Raw genomic sequence first — 17,339 nt, 5'->3', positions numbered from 1 at the left:
CTATATTACAATTGCCACTTCAGATAGCTGTGAAATTAGGTGATTAACTAGTTGGTACCTAACCTTCTAATTTCTGTATAAGTCTAATTACATGAAATAGAAGTGGGGGTTTTGATTTTTTACTTTGCTTTTCTGTTTGGAGTATCATTGTAACTACTGTATTGTAAATGACAGAAAATAATTGCATATGTTAAAAAAATAAATTGTATTAAAAAATTAATTAATTAAAAAATAAATAAATAAAATAAAATAAATAAATAAAGAGTAATAACATTCGCATCATAGGAGTCCCAGATGTTGGAAAGAGAAAAAGAGGCAGAAGGTTTATGTGAGCAAACTATAGCTAAAAACATGACTAATCTGAGGAATGACACAGACATCAAAATCCAGAAGCAAAGAGAACTCCCATTAAATTCAACAAAAACCAACCATCACCAGAGCATATCATAGTCAAATTAACAAAATATACAGACAAGAAAAGTATCATGAAAGCAGCAAGGAAAAACAATCCTTAATCTATAAGGAAAGACAGATCAGGTTTGTAGCATTTCTGTCCACAGAAATTGGCAAGCCAGAATAGAGTGGCAGGATACATTCAACACGCTGAATGGGAAAAATATGCAGCCAAGAATTCTTTATCCAGCAAGTCTGTCATTCAGAACAGGAAAGGGGCACCTGGGTGGCTCACTTGGTTAATCTTCGGCTCAGGTCATAATCACACAGTTCATGATTTCAAGCCCCACATTGGGCTCTGTGCTGACAGCTCAGAGCCTGGAGACTGGTTTTGGTTTCTGTATTTCCCTCTCTCTCTGCCCATCCCCCCATCGTAGTCTGTCTCTCAAAAATGAACAAATATTAAAATAATTTAATACAAAAAAAAAAGAATAGGGGAGATAAATGGCTTCCCAGACAAACAAAAACTAAAGGAATCTGTGACCACTAAACCGGCTTTGCATGAAATTTTAAGGGGGACTCTTTGAGTCTAAGAAAAGCAAAACAAAATTTACCAAAAGCAATAAAGACTACCAAGGACCAGAGAACATCACTAGAAAATCCAACTCTACAGGCAACACAATGGTAATAAATTCATCTTTCAGTACTCACTCTAAATGTCAATGGACTAAATGCTCCAATCAAAAGACATAGGGTAACATAATGAATAAAAAAAAAAAAACAAGATCTATCTATATGCTGACTACAAGAGACTCATTTTAGATCTAAAGTCACATGTAGGTTGAATGTGAGTGGATGGAGAACCATCTATCAGGCTAACGAATGTCAAATTAAAGTGGGAATAGCCATGTTTATATCAGACAAATTAGATTTTAAAACAACGGTTGTTAACTAGAGATGAAGAAGGGCATTATATCATAATGAAGGGGTCTATCCACAAAGAAGATCTAGCAACTGTAAATATTTATGCACCCAACTTGAAAGCACCCAAATAAATTATAACAGAAATAAAGGAACTCAATACAATAATAGTAGGAAACATTAACAACCCACTTACAGCAATGGACAGATCATCTAAGGAGTAAATCAACAAGGAAACAATGGCTTTGAATGACACACTGTACCAGATGGACTTAACAGATATATTGAGAACATTTCATTCTAAAACAGGAAAATACACATTCTTTTTGAGTGCACATGGAATATTCTCCAAAATAGTTCACATACTAGGACACAAATCAGCCCTCAACAAGTACAAAAAGATTGAGATCATACCATGTATATTTTCAGACCACAATGCTATAAAACTTGAAGTTAACCATGAGAAAAAAGTTGGAAAGACCACAAACACTTGTAAAGAACAACCTACTAAGGAATAATTGGGTTAACCAAGAAATTAAAAGAGGAAACAAAACAATACTTGGAAGTCAATAAAGATGAAAACACGACAGTCCAAACCCTTTGGAATGTGGCAAAGGCAGTCATATGTGGGAAATATATAGAAATACAGGCCTTCCTAAAGAAGGAATAAATGCCTCAAATATACAACCTAACCTTACACCTAAGGAGTTGAAAAATAACAGCAAATAAAGCCAAAATCCAGCAGAAAAGGGAAGTAATAAACATTACAGCAGAAATCAATCATGTATAAATAAAAACAATAAAACAGATCACTGAAAGTAGTAGCTGGTTCCTTGAAAAAATTAATGAAATTGATAAACCCCTAACCAGATTTATCAAAAAGAATAAGGACCCAAATAAATAAAATCACAAATGAAAGAGGAATGATCACAGCCAATACCACAGAAATACAAACAATTATAACAGAATATTATGATCAATTATATGCCAACAAATTGGGCAATCTGGAAGAAATAGATATATATTCCCAAAACATAAACTACAAAGACTAAAACATGAAGAAATAGAAAATTTGATCAGACCCATAACCAGTAAAGAAACCGAATGAGTAATCACAAATATCCCAATAAACAAAGAGTCCAGGGCTAGATGGGTTCCTGAGAAAAAATCTGCCAAATATTTAAAGAAGAGTTAATACCTATTGTTTTGAGAAACTCAAAACAATAGAAATGGCAGGAAAACCTCCAAACTTATTCTATGAGGCCAGCATTACCAAAACCAGGCAAAGAGCCCTCTAAAAAGGAGAATTACAGACTATTTTCCCTGATGAACATGGATTGCAAAAATTCTCAAGATACTAGCAAATCAAATCCAACAATACATTAAAAGAATTATTCACCACAATCAAGTGGGATTTATTCCTGAGCAGCAGAGGTGGTTCAATATCTACAACTCAATCAACATGATATATACCACATTAATAAAAGAACAGATGAGAACCACACAATTCTCTCAATAGATGCAGAAAAAGCATTTGACAAAATAAAACATCCTTTCTTGATAAAGACGCTCAAGAAAATAGGGAGAGAAGGAATGAACATACCTCAATATCATAAAGACCACATATGAAAGACTCACAGCTAATATCATCTTTAATAGGGGAAAACTGAAAGCTTTGCCCCTAACATCAGGAACATGACAGGGACATCTTCTCTCACTACTGTTGTTTGACATAGTACTGGAAATCCTAGCCTCAGCAATCAGACAACAAAAAGGAAATAAAAGGCATACAAATTAACAAGCAAAAGTCAAATTTTCATGCTTTGCAGATGACATGATAGTCTACATGGAAAACTTAAAAAAGACTCCACCAAAAAACTGCTAAAACTGCTAAACGAATTCATCAAAGTCACGGCATATAAAATTAACATCAATAAATTGATTGCATTTCTACATATCAATAACTAAGTATCAGAAAGAAAAATCAAGGAATAGATACCATTTATAACTGCACAAAAGACCATAAGATACCTAGGAATAAACCTAACCAAGACAATAAAAAAATCTGTTGGCTGAAAATTATACAACGTTTATGAAAGAAATTGAAGACAACACAAAGAAATGGAAGAACATTCCATGCTCATGGATTGGAATAATAAACATTGTTAAAATGTCTATGAAACCCAAAGAAATCTAGACATTCAAATGTAATATCTATCAAAATAACAGCAGTATTCTTCACAGAGCTAGAACAAACAATTCTAAAATTTGCATGGACCAGAAAAGACCCCCAAATAGCCAAAGTAATGTTAAAAAAGAAAACCAAAGTTGGAGGCATCACAATTCTGGACTTCAAGCTGTATTACAAAGCTGTAATAATCAAGACAACATGTACTGGCACAAAAACAGACACATAGATCAAAAGAACAGAATAGAAAACTCAGAAATGGACCCAGAAATATATGACCAACTAATTTTCAACAAGGCAGAAAAGAATATCCAATGGAAAAAAGACAGTCTCTTCAGCAAATGGTGCTGGGAAAACTGGATAGTGACAGGCAGAAGATTGAACCTGGACCACTTTCTTACAAAAACACAAAAATGAATTCAAAATGGATGAAAGACCTAAATGTGAGACAGAAAACCATCAAAACCCTAGAGGAGAAAACAGGCAACAACTTCTTTGACCTTAGCCACAGAAACTTCCTACTAGACATGTTTCCAGAGGCACAGAAAACAAAAGCAAAATTGAACTCCTGGGACTCATCAAGATAAAATGCTTCTGCACAGCAAAAGAAACTATCAACAAAACTGAAAGGCAACTGAAAGAATGGGAAAAGATATTTGCAAATGACAATAGCAGATAAAGAGTTAGTATCCAAAAACTATAAAGAACTTATCAAACTCAACACCCAAAAAATAAAATAATCCAATGAAGAAATGAACAGAAGACATGAACTGACACATTTCCAAAGAAGACATCCAGATGGCTAACAGACACATGAAATGATACTTGTCATCACTCATTATCAAAACCACAATGAGATACCACCTCACACCTAGTAGAATGGCTAAAATTAACTCAGGAAACAACAGATGTTGGCAAGGATGTGGAGAAAGGGAAACACTTTTGCACTGTTGGCGGGAATGCAAACTGGTGCAGCCATTCTGGTAAACAGTACGAAGTTTCCTCAAAAAATTAAAAATAGAACTACCCTATGATCCAGCAATTAAACTACTGGATATTTATCCAAAGGCACATGCACCCCAATGTTTACAGCAGCACTATCAACAGTAGCCACATTATGCAAAGAGCCCAAATGTCCATAGACTGATGAATGGATAAAGAAAATGTGGTGTATACACACACACACACACACACACACATATATACACAATGCAATATTACTCAGCAATGAAAAAGAATGAATTCTTGCCTTTTGAAACAATGAAGATAGAACTTGAGTTATTATGCTATGCAAAATAAGTCAGTCAGAGAAAGACAAAACAAATATCATATGATTTCACCCAGATGTGGAATTTAAGAAACAAAACAGATGAACATAGGGGAAGGAAAGGAAAAACAAAAGATAAAAACATGGAGGGAAGCACACCATAAGAGACTCTTAAATAGAGAACAAACTGTGGGTTGCTAGCAGGTGGGCTAAATGGGTGATAGGCATTAAGGAGGGTACTTGTTGGGATGAGCATTGGGTGTTTTATGTAAGTGATGAACCACTAAATTCTACTCCCAAAACCAATACTACACTATATGTTAACTAACTTGAATTTAATTTTTTTAAAAGTCAACAAAAAAATTAAAAATAAAACTAGGGCAAGACTCCTCTACCCATCTGTTACATGGCTAAAATAAAAAAAATACTAATATCAAGTACTGACAAGAATACAGAGCAACTAGAACTTTACATACTACAGGTGGATCTCAAGGGAATTATGGTGAATAACAAAAGTCAATCTCAAAAATTATGTACTGTATGATTCCATCTACATAATATTTATGAAACTACAAATTATAGACATGAACAAATTAGGAGTTTCCAGGGACAGGAAGGTGAGGGGAGGAAGACGGCTGTTGATATAAAGGGGTGACATGAAGGATCTTTGTAGTAATGGAACAGTTCTGTATCTCAACTGTGGTGGTTGTGGTTACAAAATTTACATGTGTGATAAAACTATATAGACTAAACACACACAACAAATAAGTGCATGCAAAATTGATGAAATTTAAGTAAATGTAATTATGACACTGTATTATAGTTCTGCAAAATGTTATCATTGGGAAAAAGTAGGTGAAGGGTACACAGGACCTCCCTATATGGTTTCTAACAACTTCTTGTGAATCTTATTTCAGATCAAATGTTAAATTTTTATAGAACTCAATACCTAAAAGTTCACTTTACTGTTTACTTTAAAATATAAAAATTAAAGTTATAAAAACACTATATATATTTGCTAGAACTGTGATTTTCTATCAAAAGGTGTACATTAATATCACTTGTGGAGCTTTATAAAAATATATGTGCCCCTTTGCCCAAAAAATACAAAAACACTAATTCAAAGGGATACATGTACCCCTATGTTTATGGCAGCATTATCTACTATAGCCAAACTATGGAAGCAGCCAAAGTGTCCATCAATAAATGGATAGGAAAATATGGTATATATACACAGTGGAATATTATTCAGCCATAAAAAAGAATGAAATCTTGCCATTTGTAAGGACATGGATGAAGCTAGAGAGTATTATGCTAAGTGAAATAAGTCTGTCAGAGAAAGACAAATACCATATGATCTCACTCATATGTGGTATTTAAGAAACAAAAGAAAAGGGAAAAAAAAAAGAAAAACCAAGAAACAGACTCTTAAATATAGAGAACTGATGGTTACCACAGGGGAGGAAGGTAGGGGGTTGGGTGAAATAGGTGATAGAGATTAAAGAGTACACTCATCATGATGAATAAAAGAAATAAAAACATATAAAAAATATATATATATATGTGTCTGAGCCACACCCCCACAATTCAATTCTGATTTGATGGTATGGGATGGGACCTGGGTATTAATGATTCTCTGATTCATGCACTATATGTGCACCCCTAAAATGGATGACCACCACTTTAAAAGTGGAGGGAGGGGTGCCTGGGTGGCTCAATTGGTTAAGCATCTGACTTCGGCTCCGGTCATGATCTCACGGTTCGTGGGTTCAAGCCCCGCGTCAGGCTCTGTGCTGACAGCTAGCTCAGAGCCTGGAGCCTGCTTCAGATTCTGTGTCTCCCTCTTTCTCTGACCCTCTCCTGCTCGTACTGTCTCTGTCTCTCAAAAATAAACAAAAACAGAAAAAAAATTTAAGGGATAGGGGCACCTGGGTGGTTCAGTCGGTTAAGTGTCTGACTTCTGCTCAGGTCATGATCTTATGGTTCATGGGTTCAAGTCCCTCATCGGGCCGTGTGCTGACAGCTCGGAGCCTGGAGTCTGCTTTGGATTCTGTGTCTCACTCTCTCCCTACCCCTGCCCCCACCTACACTCTCTATCAAAAATAAACATAAAAAAATTAAAAGTGGATAATATACACACACAAATATGAACAGTTGTGAGTAGCATGATCATAGGTAATTATAATTTATTACTTTGTTATAACAAATGTGAATTTTTGTAAAATAACAAAAGCTTTCTAATAAATATTCAGTTCATCATTCCAGATAGTAGAGATATTTTATCTTTGATATCCATTTATGTCTTATCCCTATTCCGTTTCATGCCATGCAATATCTGATGAGTAGATCTTTTCTGCTCTCATCTACATCACTAATAAAAGTATCAATTAGAACAAAATCCACTGGCAGTCCTCCTTCTGCCTTAATAATGATCACCAATCTCTGGGATCAGTTTTACTTACATAAGATCTATCCAAATTCTACTCTTATCTAATTTACTATCCTTCATCATTTCCATAAGATGAGAGGTATTTTTGTGCTTTGCTGATATCTAACTATATGACATCTACCACATTTTCCTGGTCTGTTACTTCAAAGTGACCCTGAACTACTCCTCTGGATATTAAACTATATCACCTTTTCTTCCCAATAACATAGTTAAGACTCTTATGGGCATAGCCTATGCCTTATATTTCCTCACAAACTCCATAACAAGCCATTCAATTCCATTCATTCAACAAATACTTATTGATACTCCACTATGGGCCAGGTACTTCTCTGGACTATTGTTCCTTAGTGTAAAGAGGTAATTAAGTATTCATGGCAGTATTCCCTCAACATCCAACCCTGAGTAAATAGCTACCTGCCATGTCTGCCATAGTGTCCTTCCTTTTCCTGATCCCACCCGAAGTTTGAAAGACTTTCTCACTGACATCTATCCAAATCACTACATAGACTTTTATAAAATTTTGATAATGATTAAACTACCATGTCATCATTGCCTTTTCTATAGTCTCTCCTTCTACTAGTTTCTCACAGTATCTTATGTATAACATTCTTACAGAACTTAGTGTATTCTACTTTTTATCGTACTTATCTGTCTGCATGTCTTATCTTGCCCCCCTAGATCATAAGCTCCCTGAAGGCAGGATCCATGGCTTACTCAGCTCTGCACACCCAGAAAAGTTTTACCATGCTTGGCATCTGGTGATGCTGACTGATCAATAAAGAGAAAAGCAGCCCCTTAAAGCAGTTGTCAGGCTTACCTGCACCTCTACCAACCAGTCCACAAGAATGGCCCTCATGCAACTGCTGATGTCAGTCTGCCTGTGCATGTATTTTTTAAGTATGAAATTTTCCTGGCAGTAATAAAAAAGAAATATTAATAAATAATCTCTTCTTTTGGTTTAAAAACTATAACTTAGAAAAAAATACTTGAAACTAATATCTCAGAAAAATCAATTGCAATAAGATAATTTCTTCACAGTTCTACCTCATTATTTTCAGCTGGTATCACACAGGAGCAGATTAAAGTATCTTTTTCCAGATGATTTGTAGTTATCCTTGGGAAATGGACACATATCATATTCAAGTGTCAGGGTGGATAATGAGGAGTCCAGGGGGTATATGGAATACGGGCAGGAATAGGTCTATGACTATAGAAAAATACCAGAGGTTCTGCCCCTTCTTTGCAATTCAATCCAATGCACAATGCCACATTATGTAAAGCAGTGCTTCTCAAACTTTAACATGTGTACCATCTGGGGATCTTTAAAATTCACATGCTAAATTAGAATGTCTGGGGTGGGGCTAAGTTTCTGCATTTCTAACAAATGGTCCACATTTGTAGTGTAACAAAGTTATCTCTTACTTCCTCCAAGATATACTAGAAAAAGTGGAGGCTCTGGAGTCAGTTAAACAAATGTATGTCTCTAGAGAGAAGATAAGAAATTCATCCTCCCTCTTATGCATGGCCTGTTAAATTGGTAGACAATTGGTAGATAATCTTGGCCCCATCTGTTCCACTGAGAGAGAGAGAAAGAGAATAAAATTTGGAAATCAATGAATGTTAGTGGTCAAGGAGACTGGAAGATTTCAAAGGAGGAAGAAAATTTCACCAGGTTGGAGAGTGATTTTACATATGATGCCAGAAACTTGAATAGAGAAGGGAAAAGATCTAAGAGCAGCCACTCAGAATGAGACCATTATTTCTGTGTCTGAGACTGTCTCCTAAACAATTAGAGGTTCAGGCTTATGGTCTTCAAAGTAATCAGTCTTTAGCCCATATCCTAGCTCTACCATATAACTAGTTATATGATTCTGAGCAGTTTCTTCAATCTATTAAAAGGAGATAATAATAATACCTACTGTCGTAGAGTTACTGGGAGAATTAATCAAGATAATGTATATAAATCCCTTAGCATAATGTCTAACTTACAATAAGCTACTAGTAGATGTCAGTTGTTGCCGTTATTTTAATCATCATTATTACCTCCCCTTCGACTTACATTTGAAGGATGGAATGATGAGAAAATGAGACCTAGAAAACCTCCCTCTCCAACAGCCACCTACATACCTCTCTCTCCTTCATGTAACTGAAGATATCCTTGGCATATATTGAGTTGAAAAACGGATCATTGTGGTTCTTGTCAATATCCTCCAATGGGGTCATCTGCTTGGAAATCACCAAAAAAGACATTAGGAAGAGAAAGATTCCAAGGAAACCTTAGCACATACACACAAACGATGCACTCCCTCCTTCCCACTGTCGATTTCTGCTAAGTTTCCTCAAGACTTATATATCCTGGGCCTTAACAGAGCACCTCTAGGTCCTTCAATCCTCATACTGCTAAGTGACCAAGAAATGTTTGGTCCTGCTTGTACATGTCTGCTGTACCCTAGGAACTAGACACCATTTTTACAGCCAGGTTCAAGACTCTCCAAGAAAAACACTCTTATTTTACTATTTCAACTTATGTCGCCTGTTTTCTTAGGTCACTTATTTTGTCCCAATGCTTTGATCTAACCCAGTTCAGCTTCTTGGTAGCCTTTTCCTCCCATCTACACCTTTACTTAGGTTGTTTTGCCTATAAGAAGGGTATTTCTCCTCCTGCTTGCCAAATCTCATTCCTTTATCCTTCTAATTTACAACTTAAATAACATTTTCCTTAAGAGATGCCTCTGTGGACTTTACCCATCTTTGACCAGAGCCCACTGTAATGCAGATTGCAATTAGTAAGAAAGGCAATTTCCTGAAAGAAATTGGCTAACCACTATTGTAAATATCAGTTTTATACACACATATACACACACACACACCATTCCAGATCCTTGTGGGTATTCTTGGAATAAATACTTTGTAATCGTTTTGGTGTATTTCCATGTCAACTGGAAAGTCAAGAGATCCCACAAGGCTAACTTTATTTACTATAGCTTACTATATACAGATCAATTGCTTAGAAAGGCAAAAAAAAAAAACTCTTTACTAACAGCCACCTACAGGGTAACAGAGAACACGTTATCTAATTTAAGAAAGAAGAGAACACAATACCTCCTTCTGTGAACTCTTGCTCCAAGGTGAGGAAGGTCTATTGGAACTGGATTCACAAGCACTGGGCTTGCTTGTGGTACTGAACTTGCTTGCACTGGACATGGTAGCAGTGCTGAACATGCCTGTTCTGGATTCAGGGGCAGTGCTGGACACACGTGGGCTGGTTTCAACTTGGAGGATCAAGAAATCTTCAAGAAAGGTGTCTTCCTTGTGGGTGGAATTCTCTTGCAATGGCTCCTTGAGGGACAACTCCTTATCAGTGGTGGGTTTCTCATTTAAGGCACATTTCTCATTGAAATGGAATGTTTCATTGAGGGTAGGCTTTTCCTGCAAGGCCAAGGGCTCCCTCAGGATAGCTTTATCCTCAATTGTGGGATTCTCCTGCACAGCCAAGGATGCCCTTAGGATGGTCTTCTCAATGCTGGGCTTCTGAAAAGCCAGTGGCTGATTAATAAGGGACTCTTCATTGGTGATATTCTCTCGCAAGGCCAACTGCTTCTTCAAGAGGAACACCTCCCCCTGAGCAGTGGGTTTCTTCTTTAAAGATAATTCCTTCTCAATGCTTGTTGCTGCCACCTCAGCAGAGAGCTCCTTCTGTGGAACCAATGGTTTATTTAAAAAGGATTCCTCTTCAGTAGTTCTTTTCTCCTGCAAAGCCAACAGCTTCTTCAAAGAGTACTCTTTGTTATCAGTCTTCTTCTGCAAGCCCAAAGCCTTCCAGAAGAGGGAGTCATCTTTGTTGGCAGGTTTAACATGCAATGAAAATGGCTCCTGAGAGAGGAATTCCCCCTCAGTTGTAGGCTTCTCCTCTAAGGCCAATGGTTCTTTAATATAGGATTCTTCTTCAGTGGCGGTATTTTCTGCCAAGGCCAATGGCTTAGTTGAGAGGGGCACCTCATGTAGAGCGGTGTGCTTCTCTTTAAGTGCAGATGGATCCTGGAAGAGGAACTCCTCTCCAGTTATAGACTTTCTATGAAAGGTCAATAGATTCTTAAAGGATGACTCTTCTTCAAAGGTGGTCTTCTCTGAGACCAGTGGCTTCTTTAAGAGGAACACCTTCCCCTGAGTGATTTGCGTTTCCTTTAAAGATAAAGGTGTCTTGGTAAGGACTGCCTCCTCAGTTGAAGACTTCTTCCTAAGTGACACTGGCTCCATACAGAAGGAATCTTTATCTTTGCCATTCATATTTGGCAAGTCCAACATCTCTCTGCAGATGGACATCATTATCTGAGTGGCACACATTTTCTTCTTTAAAGATAAAGGCTCCTTGATGGAGACTCCCTCATTTGTGCTATGTTTCTTCCTAAAGGAAATTGGTTCCACAAGAAATTCATCTTCACTACTGATATTCTCCTGCAATGACCCTGGCTTCTTCAAAAGAGCCACCTCCTCCTGAGTGGTGTGTTTCTCCTGCAATACAGATGATTCCTTGAAGAGAGACTCCTCCTCAGTGGTAGGCTTCTTTTTAAAGGGCAATGGCTCCTTAATGAGTGACTTGTCTCCAGAGGTGATTTGCAATACTAGTGGCTTCTTCAAGCAGGACATCTTACCCTGAGTAGTACACATTTTCTTCTTTAAAGATAATAGCTTCTTGGTAGGAGTTGCCTCCTCAATAGTACGTTTCTTCTTAAAAGCCAAAGCCTCCTTTAAAAGTGACTCCTCCTCAGTTGGAATCTTTTGCAAGGTCAACGGCTTCTTCAAGATGGACATCTCCTCCTGAGCAGTGTGCTTCTCTTGCAACATGGATGGTTCTTGGAAAAGGGAACCCTCGGTGGTAGGTTTCTTCTTGAAGGACAGTGGATCTTTAATGAGTGACTTTTCTCCAGAGACGGTCTTTTGCAATTTTAGTGGCTTTCTCAAGTGGTACGTCTTCCTCTGAATGGTACAATTCTTCTTTACAGGTAATGGCTTCTTGGTGGAGTTTGCCTCTTTGGTAGTACGTTTCTTACTAAGGGACATTGGCTCCATAAGAAGGATATCCTTACTGTCTTTTTTCTTCTGCAATGCTTGTGGCTTCTTGAAGAGAACACATTCCTCATCACTGGTGTGCTTCTCTTGCAATACATAGGGCTCCTGGAAGAGAGACTCTTCCTTAGTGGTAGGCTTCTCTTTAAAGTACAATGGCTCCTTAATGAGTGCCTTCTCTCCACAGTTGATCTTCTGCAATTCTAATGGCTTTTTTGAGTAAGTCATCTTCCCCAATACAGTACACTTCTTTAAAGATGCAGGTTTCGTCTTGAAAGCCAGTGGCTCCTTAATGAGTGACTCCTCTTCAGAGGTGGTCTCCTGCAATACTAGTGGTTTCTTCATATGGGACATCTTCCTCTGTATGGTACACTTCTTCTTCCTTAAAGATGACACCTTCTTGGTGGGGGATGCCTCCTCTGATTTAGTCTTCTGTCTAAAGCTCATTGGCTCCATAAAGAAGGAATCCTCTTCAACACTGATGTACTGCAAAGCCAAGTCCCCCTGATATGTGCACATCTTCTTTAAGGATAATTTAACTTTGGTGATGGCTTCCTCCTCAGTTTTATTCTTCTTCCCAAAAGTCATTAGCTCTACAGAAAATTCATCATCACTATCAGCCTCCTCCTGTAAAGATGGTGGCTTCTCCATGAAGGATATCTCCCCCTGATTTGTGGACTTCTTTAAAGATAATGACCTCTTGATGAGGGTTATGTCCTCAGTACTGGGTTCCTCTTCTAAAATTATTGGCTTTTTGAAAAATGATGCCTCTTCCATAGTAGTTGTTTTGGAGATTGTAGATAACTCTACATTTGGTACCAAGGTAGTAGAGACTACTACTGGCAAAGGTTCCAGCTTACAACTGTAAAAGAAACAATGTCTGGGTAAGAAGAACATAGTTCCTAGAATCCTCACCTACCATCTCATTTTGTTGCTGCATTTACCAAAGATATAGAAGGGGAAAGGGCTTCAACCTCAAGAGACAGATTAAAAAGGTAAAAATCAATGGGTACCATACTGAACCAACTACGAAGTATACTGTCTAGTTTCTATGGCCTGGGTATTCACACTTTTCTGAAAAATTTCTCTGACAATCCATGTTATGTTTTGGTATATATGACTTACTTACTTTATTTATATACAAAGTCTTTATTATAATACTTACCACATTGTATGAGGTCTCTGCTATAGTATTAGTTTCCCTCACTAGCTGCATTTATTTATCTTTGTCTATCAGTCAGGCATCTGGCAAAATGCAGGATTAAATTAATACTGTTTAAAGGCTTATGAGAGAGAATTATAAGACAGAAGCTTATGGGAGGCTTATGAAGGCTTATAAGAGGAAGAAGGGTTGGTATTTAATATTGGTGGTATCTTTTTTTAAGTTTGAACTATAGAATATTTTATTTGGCTTTATATTTTTACTAATTTATTTTCAAGTTGGTTAAGATACAGTGTCATCTTGGGTTCAGGAGCAGAACCCAGTGATTGCACTACTAGACATTTATCCAAAGGATACAAAAATGCTGATTCAAAGGGGCAAATTTACCCCAATTTTTATAGCAGCACTATCAACAATAGCCAAATTATGAAAAAGAGCCCAAATGTCCATCAACTAACATTGGTGGTAACTAACCACATCCCCTTCAACCTAGGTTATTAATTAGATACTTTCCCAGCGGAGATAATAAAAATATCAAAATAGAAATTTGTTCACATGTGTCAGATTCAAAGCTTTGTTCTCAACAGGATTTCATGACCAAATCACTGAATGACTAGAAATTAGAATAAATAATAATTGAAGAATGCAATTATCAGTCTGAACAAAAAAAGTTTCTCCAAAAGACTAGATATCATATGATTCCACTTATAGGAAATGTCCAGATTAGACATACCCATAGAGGTATATCCATAAAAGAAAGCAGATTGGGGGTTACCTATGTCTAGAAAGAGGAGACTAGAAAGCAGGACTGGGAAAGAAAAGGGACTACTAATGGGTTCAAGTTTTCTTTGGGGGGGTGCTGAAAAGTTCTAAAATTAGATAGTGGTGATGGCTATACAACTCTATGAATATAATTTTAAAACCACTGTATTATTTTTAAAAAGAAAGTGCTTTGAGAGGTTCCACATGGCCAGATAAATTCTAGATCCCTCCTGATGAGAACTGTTAAATGTAGTCTTCAGATAATCTAGGTATGATTAAAAGTATGCACTCTGGAGCTAGACTGCCTGGATTCAAATCCTGGCTCCTCTGCTGCTAGTTGGGTGACCCTGGGCAGGCTAATTGTCTGTGCTTCACTTTTCTAACCCATATAATGGAAATCACATTGCCTCCTTTGTAGGGTTGCTGTGAAAATCTGACTAATGTGCAATAAAAACATGCAAAACAAAAAACTGAAAGAACTGTATGCCAATAAATCACGTAATTTGGATGCAATGGACAAATTCCTAGGAAACCACAAACTGCCAAAACTGACTTAAAAAGAAAATAGGAAATATGAATAGACCTATAACAAGTAAAAAACACTGAATTAATGGGGGTACCTGGGTGGCTCAGTCAGTTAAGTGTCCCACTTTGCCTCAGATCATGATGTCAGAGTTCATGATTTTGAGCCCCACATCAGGCTCTGTGCTGACAGCTCAGAGCCTGGAGCCTCTCGTGGATTCTGTGTCTCCCTCTTTCTCTGCCTCTAGCCCTCTGGTGCCTGCCTGCTAGTGCTCACTCTCATGTGCTCTCGCTCTCGCCCATTTTCTCTCTCTCTCTCTCTGTCCCTCTCTCAAAAATAAACATTTTTTAAAATTAAAAAAAAAACCACTGAATTAATCATCAAAAACTACCCACAAAGAAAAGTCCAGGCCCAGATGGTTTCACTGGTGAATTCTACCAAACATCTAAAGAATTAATACCAGTTCTTCATGAACAACCCCAAGATACACAAATTATGAGAACAGTGCCCAACTCATTCTAGGAAACGAATTATACTCTGATACCAAAAACAAAGACATCATAAGAAATTATAGTCTGATATCTCTCATAATTATAGGTGCAAAAATCTTCTACAAAGTACTAGCAGACTAAATCTAGCAATACATAAAAGGATTATATACCATGACCAAGTGGGATTTGTCCCAGGATGCAAGCTTAGTTTAATATCCAGAAATCAATTAATGTACTAAGCCATATTCATGGAATAAAAAAACAAAAGCCACACGATCATCTCAATAGATCCAGAAAAATTATTTGACAAAATATAATACCCTTTCATGATATAAGTACTCAACAGACTAGGAACAGAAAGGAGATTCCTTGACTTGATAAAGGACATCTATGAAAAACCCAAAGCTAACATGAGACTTGATGAGGAACTGATGCTTTCCTCCTAAGATCAGGCAAAAGACAAGGATATCCAACTCTTCATTAGGGGATGGGGGATTGGTCATGTAGCAGTAGATAACTCATAGCATCGCTGACACTTTAGGACTAAACCCCTCAATTCTCTGAATAAATTCCAAACTCTTTGCCATGACCTGAGGCCCTTTGCCATGACCTGGCTCTTATCCATCTCTCCAAATCCTTCTCTTAAGAAATATTGGTACAGGAAATAAATATTGAGTATCTATGATACCATAAGTCTGGGGTGATCACAGTGGGCTTCCTTGATAGAGTGACCCACAGTCTTTCTTTGTATGTGTCTGACAGGGTTCCTGGGATGCAAGACTTTCAGTATTAAAATTGGGCAAATTCCATGAAAACCAGAGTAAGGTGCTCATTCAATTCTTAAAAGACAAGATGTCCACCTATTGACACTTCTTTTCAACATAGCACAAGAGGTCCTAGCCAGGGCAACTTGGCAAGAAAATAAAATAAAAGGCCACCAGATTGGAAAGGAAGAAGTAAAACTATGTATATTAGCAGATGACATGATTTATATAGAAAATCCTAGGAATCCACACAAAAACTATTATAACTAATACACAAGTATTAGTACACTATTAGAACTAACACAGAAAGTTCCATGATACAAGACCAAAACACCAAAATCATACATATTTCTATGTCCTTGCAATCAACAATATGAAAATGAAATTAAGAAAACAATTCTATTTGTAATAGTGTCAAGAAGAATAAAATGCTTAGAAATAAATTTAACAAAATAAGTACCAAACTTATACTCTGAAAACTACAAAAATGTTGAAAGAAATTAAAGATCAAAATAAATGAAAAGATATCCTATGTTTATGCGTTGGAGTACATAGTATTATTAAGATGGTAATACATACCAAATTGATTTACAAGTTCAAGGCAACTTCTATTAGAATCCTGGCTCACTTATTAGTGGAAATGGACAAGCTAATTCTAAAATTTATAAGGAATTGCAAGGAACTCAGAATAACCAAAACAATCTTGAAAAAGAGGAACAAAGTTGGAGGAGTCACACTCCCCAAATTCAAAATGTACTAAAGAACAAGAATCAAGATACTGTCTGGCCTAATGACAGACATGTAGATCGATGGAATAAAACTGAGAGTTCAGAAATAAACACTTATATTTACAATCATTTGATTTTTGACAAAGATGCCAAGATAGTTAGGTGAAGAAAGAGTAGTCTTTGTAACAAATGGTGCTGGCACAACTGGACATCTATATGCAAAAAAAAAATAAAGTTAGACCCCTAACACACACTACCAACAAAAATTGACTCAAAAGGAATAAAAATCTTAAGAGCTAAAACTTGAAAACTCTGAAAAGAGAATCTTAAATCTTCATAACCTCAGATATGGCAATGATGTCTTAGATAGGACATCAAAAGCATAAGCAATATAGGAGAAAATAAATTCAACTTCATCAAAATTAAAAACTATGCCTCAGAGAATGTCAACAAGAAAGTGAAAAGACAACCCATAGAATAAATGAAAATATTTATAAATTAGATATCTCATCAGGGACTTGTATCTAGAAAATATAAAGAACTCTTACAACTCAATAATGAGAGGCTCAACAATTTTTTTAAAAAATGGGCAAAAGATCTGGGGTGCCTGGATGACTTAGTCAG

General features: G+C 36.7%; 1 protein-coding gene across 1 annotated transcript in view; it reads right to left on the bottom strand.

The window, feature by feature from the left end:
* Window positions 1–17,339, bottom strand: part of CCNB3 (cyclin B3) — a 64,233-nt gene that overhangs the window by 32,880 nt on the left and 14,014 nt on the right. The window contains exons 5-7 of the mRNA XM_029930086.1: window positions 10,321–13,147; window positions 9,346–9,441; window positions 8,036–8,128 (exon numbers count right to left, since the gene is read on the bottom strand). Of these exons, the coding sequence (XP_029785946.1) occupies window positions 8,036–8,128; window positions 9,346–9,441; window positions 10,321–13,147 (3,016 nt within the window). The remainder of the gene's footprint in view (window positions 1–8,035; window positions 8,129–9,345; window positions 9,442–10,320; window positions 13,148–17,339) is intronic.

This window comes from Suricata suricatta, chromosome X, assembly GCF_006229205.1.
Source record: "Suricata suricatta isolate VVHF042 chromosome X, meerkat_22Aug2017_6uvM2_HiC, whole genome shotgun sequence".
Lineage (NCBI taxonomy): Eukaryota > Metazoa > Chordata > Mammalia > Carnivora > Herpestidae > Suricata > Suricata suricatta.
Note: the sequence above shows the minus strand (reverse complement) of the source record. Positions and strands in the feature narration are given on the sequence as shown.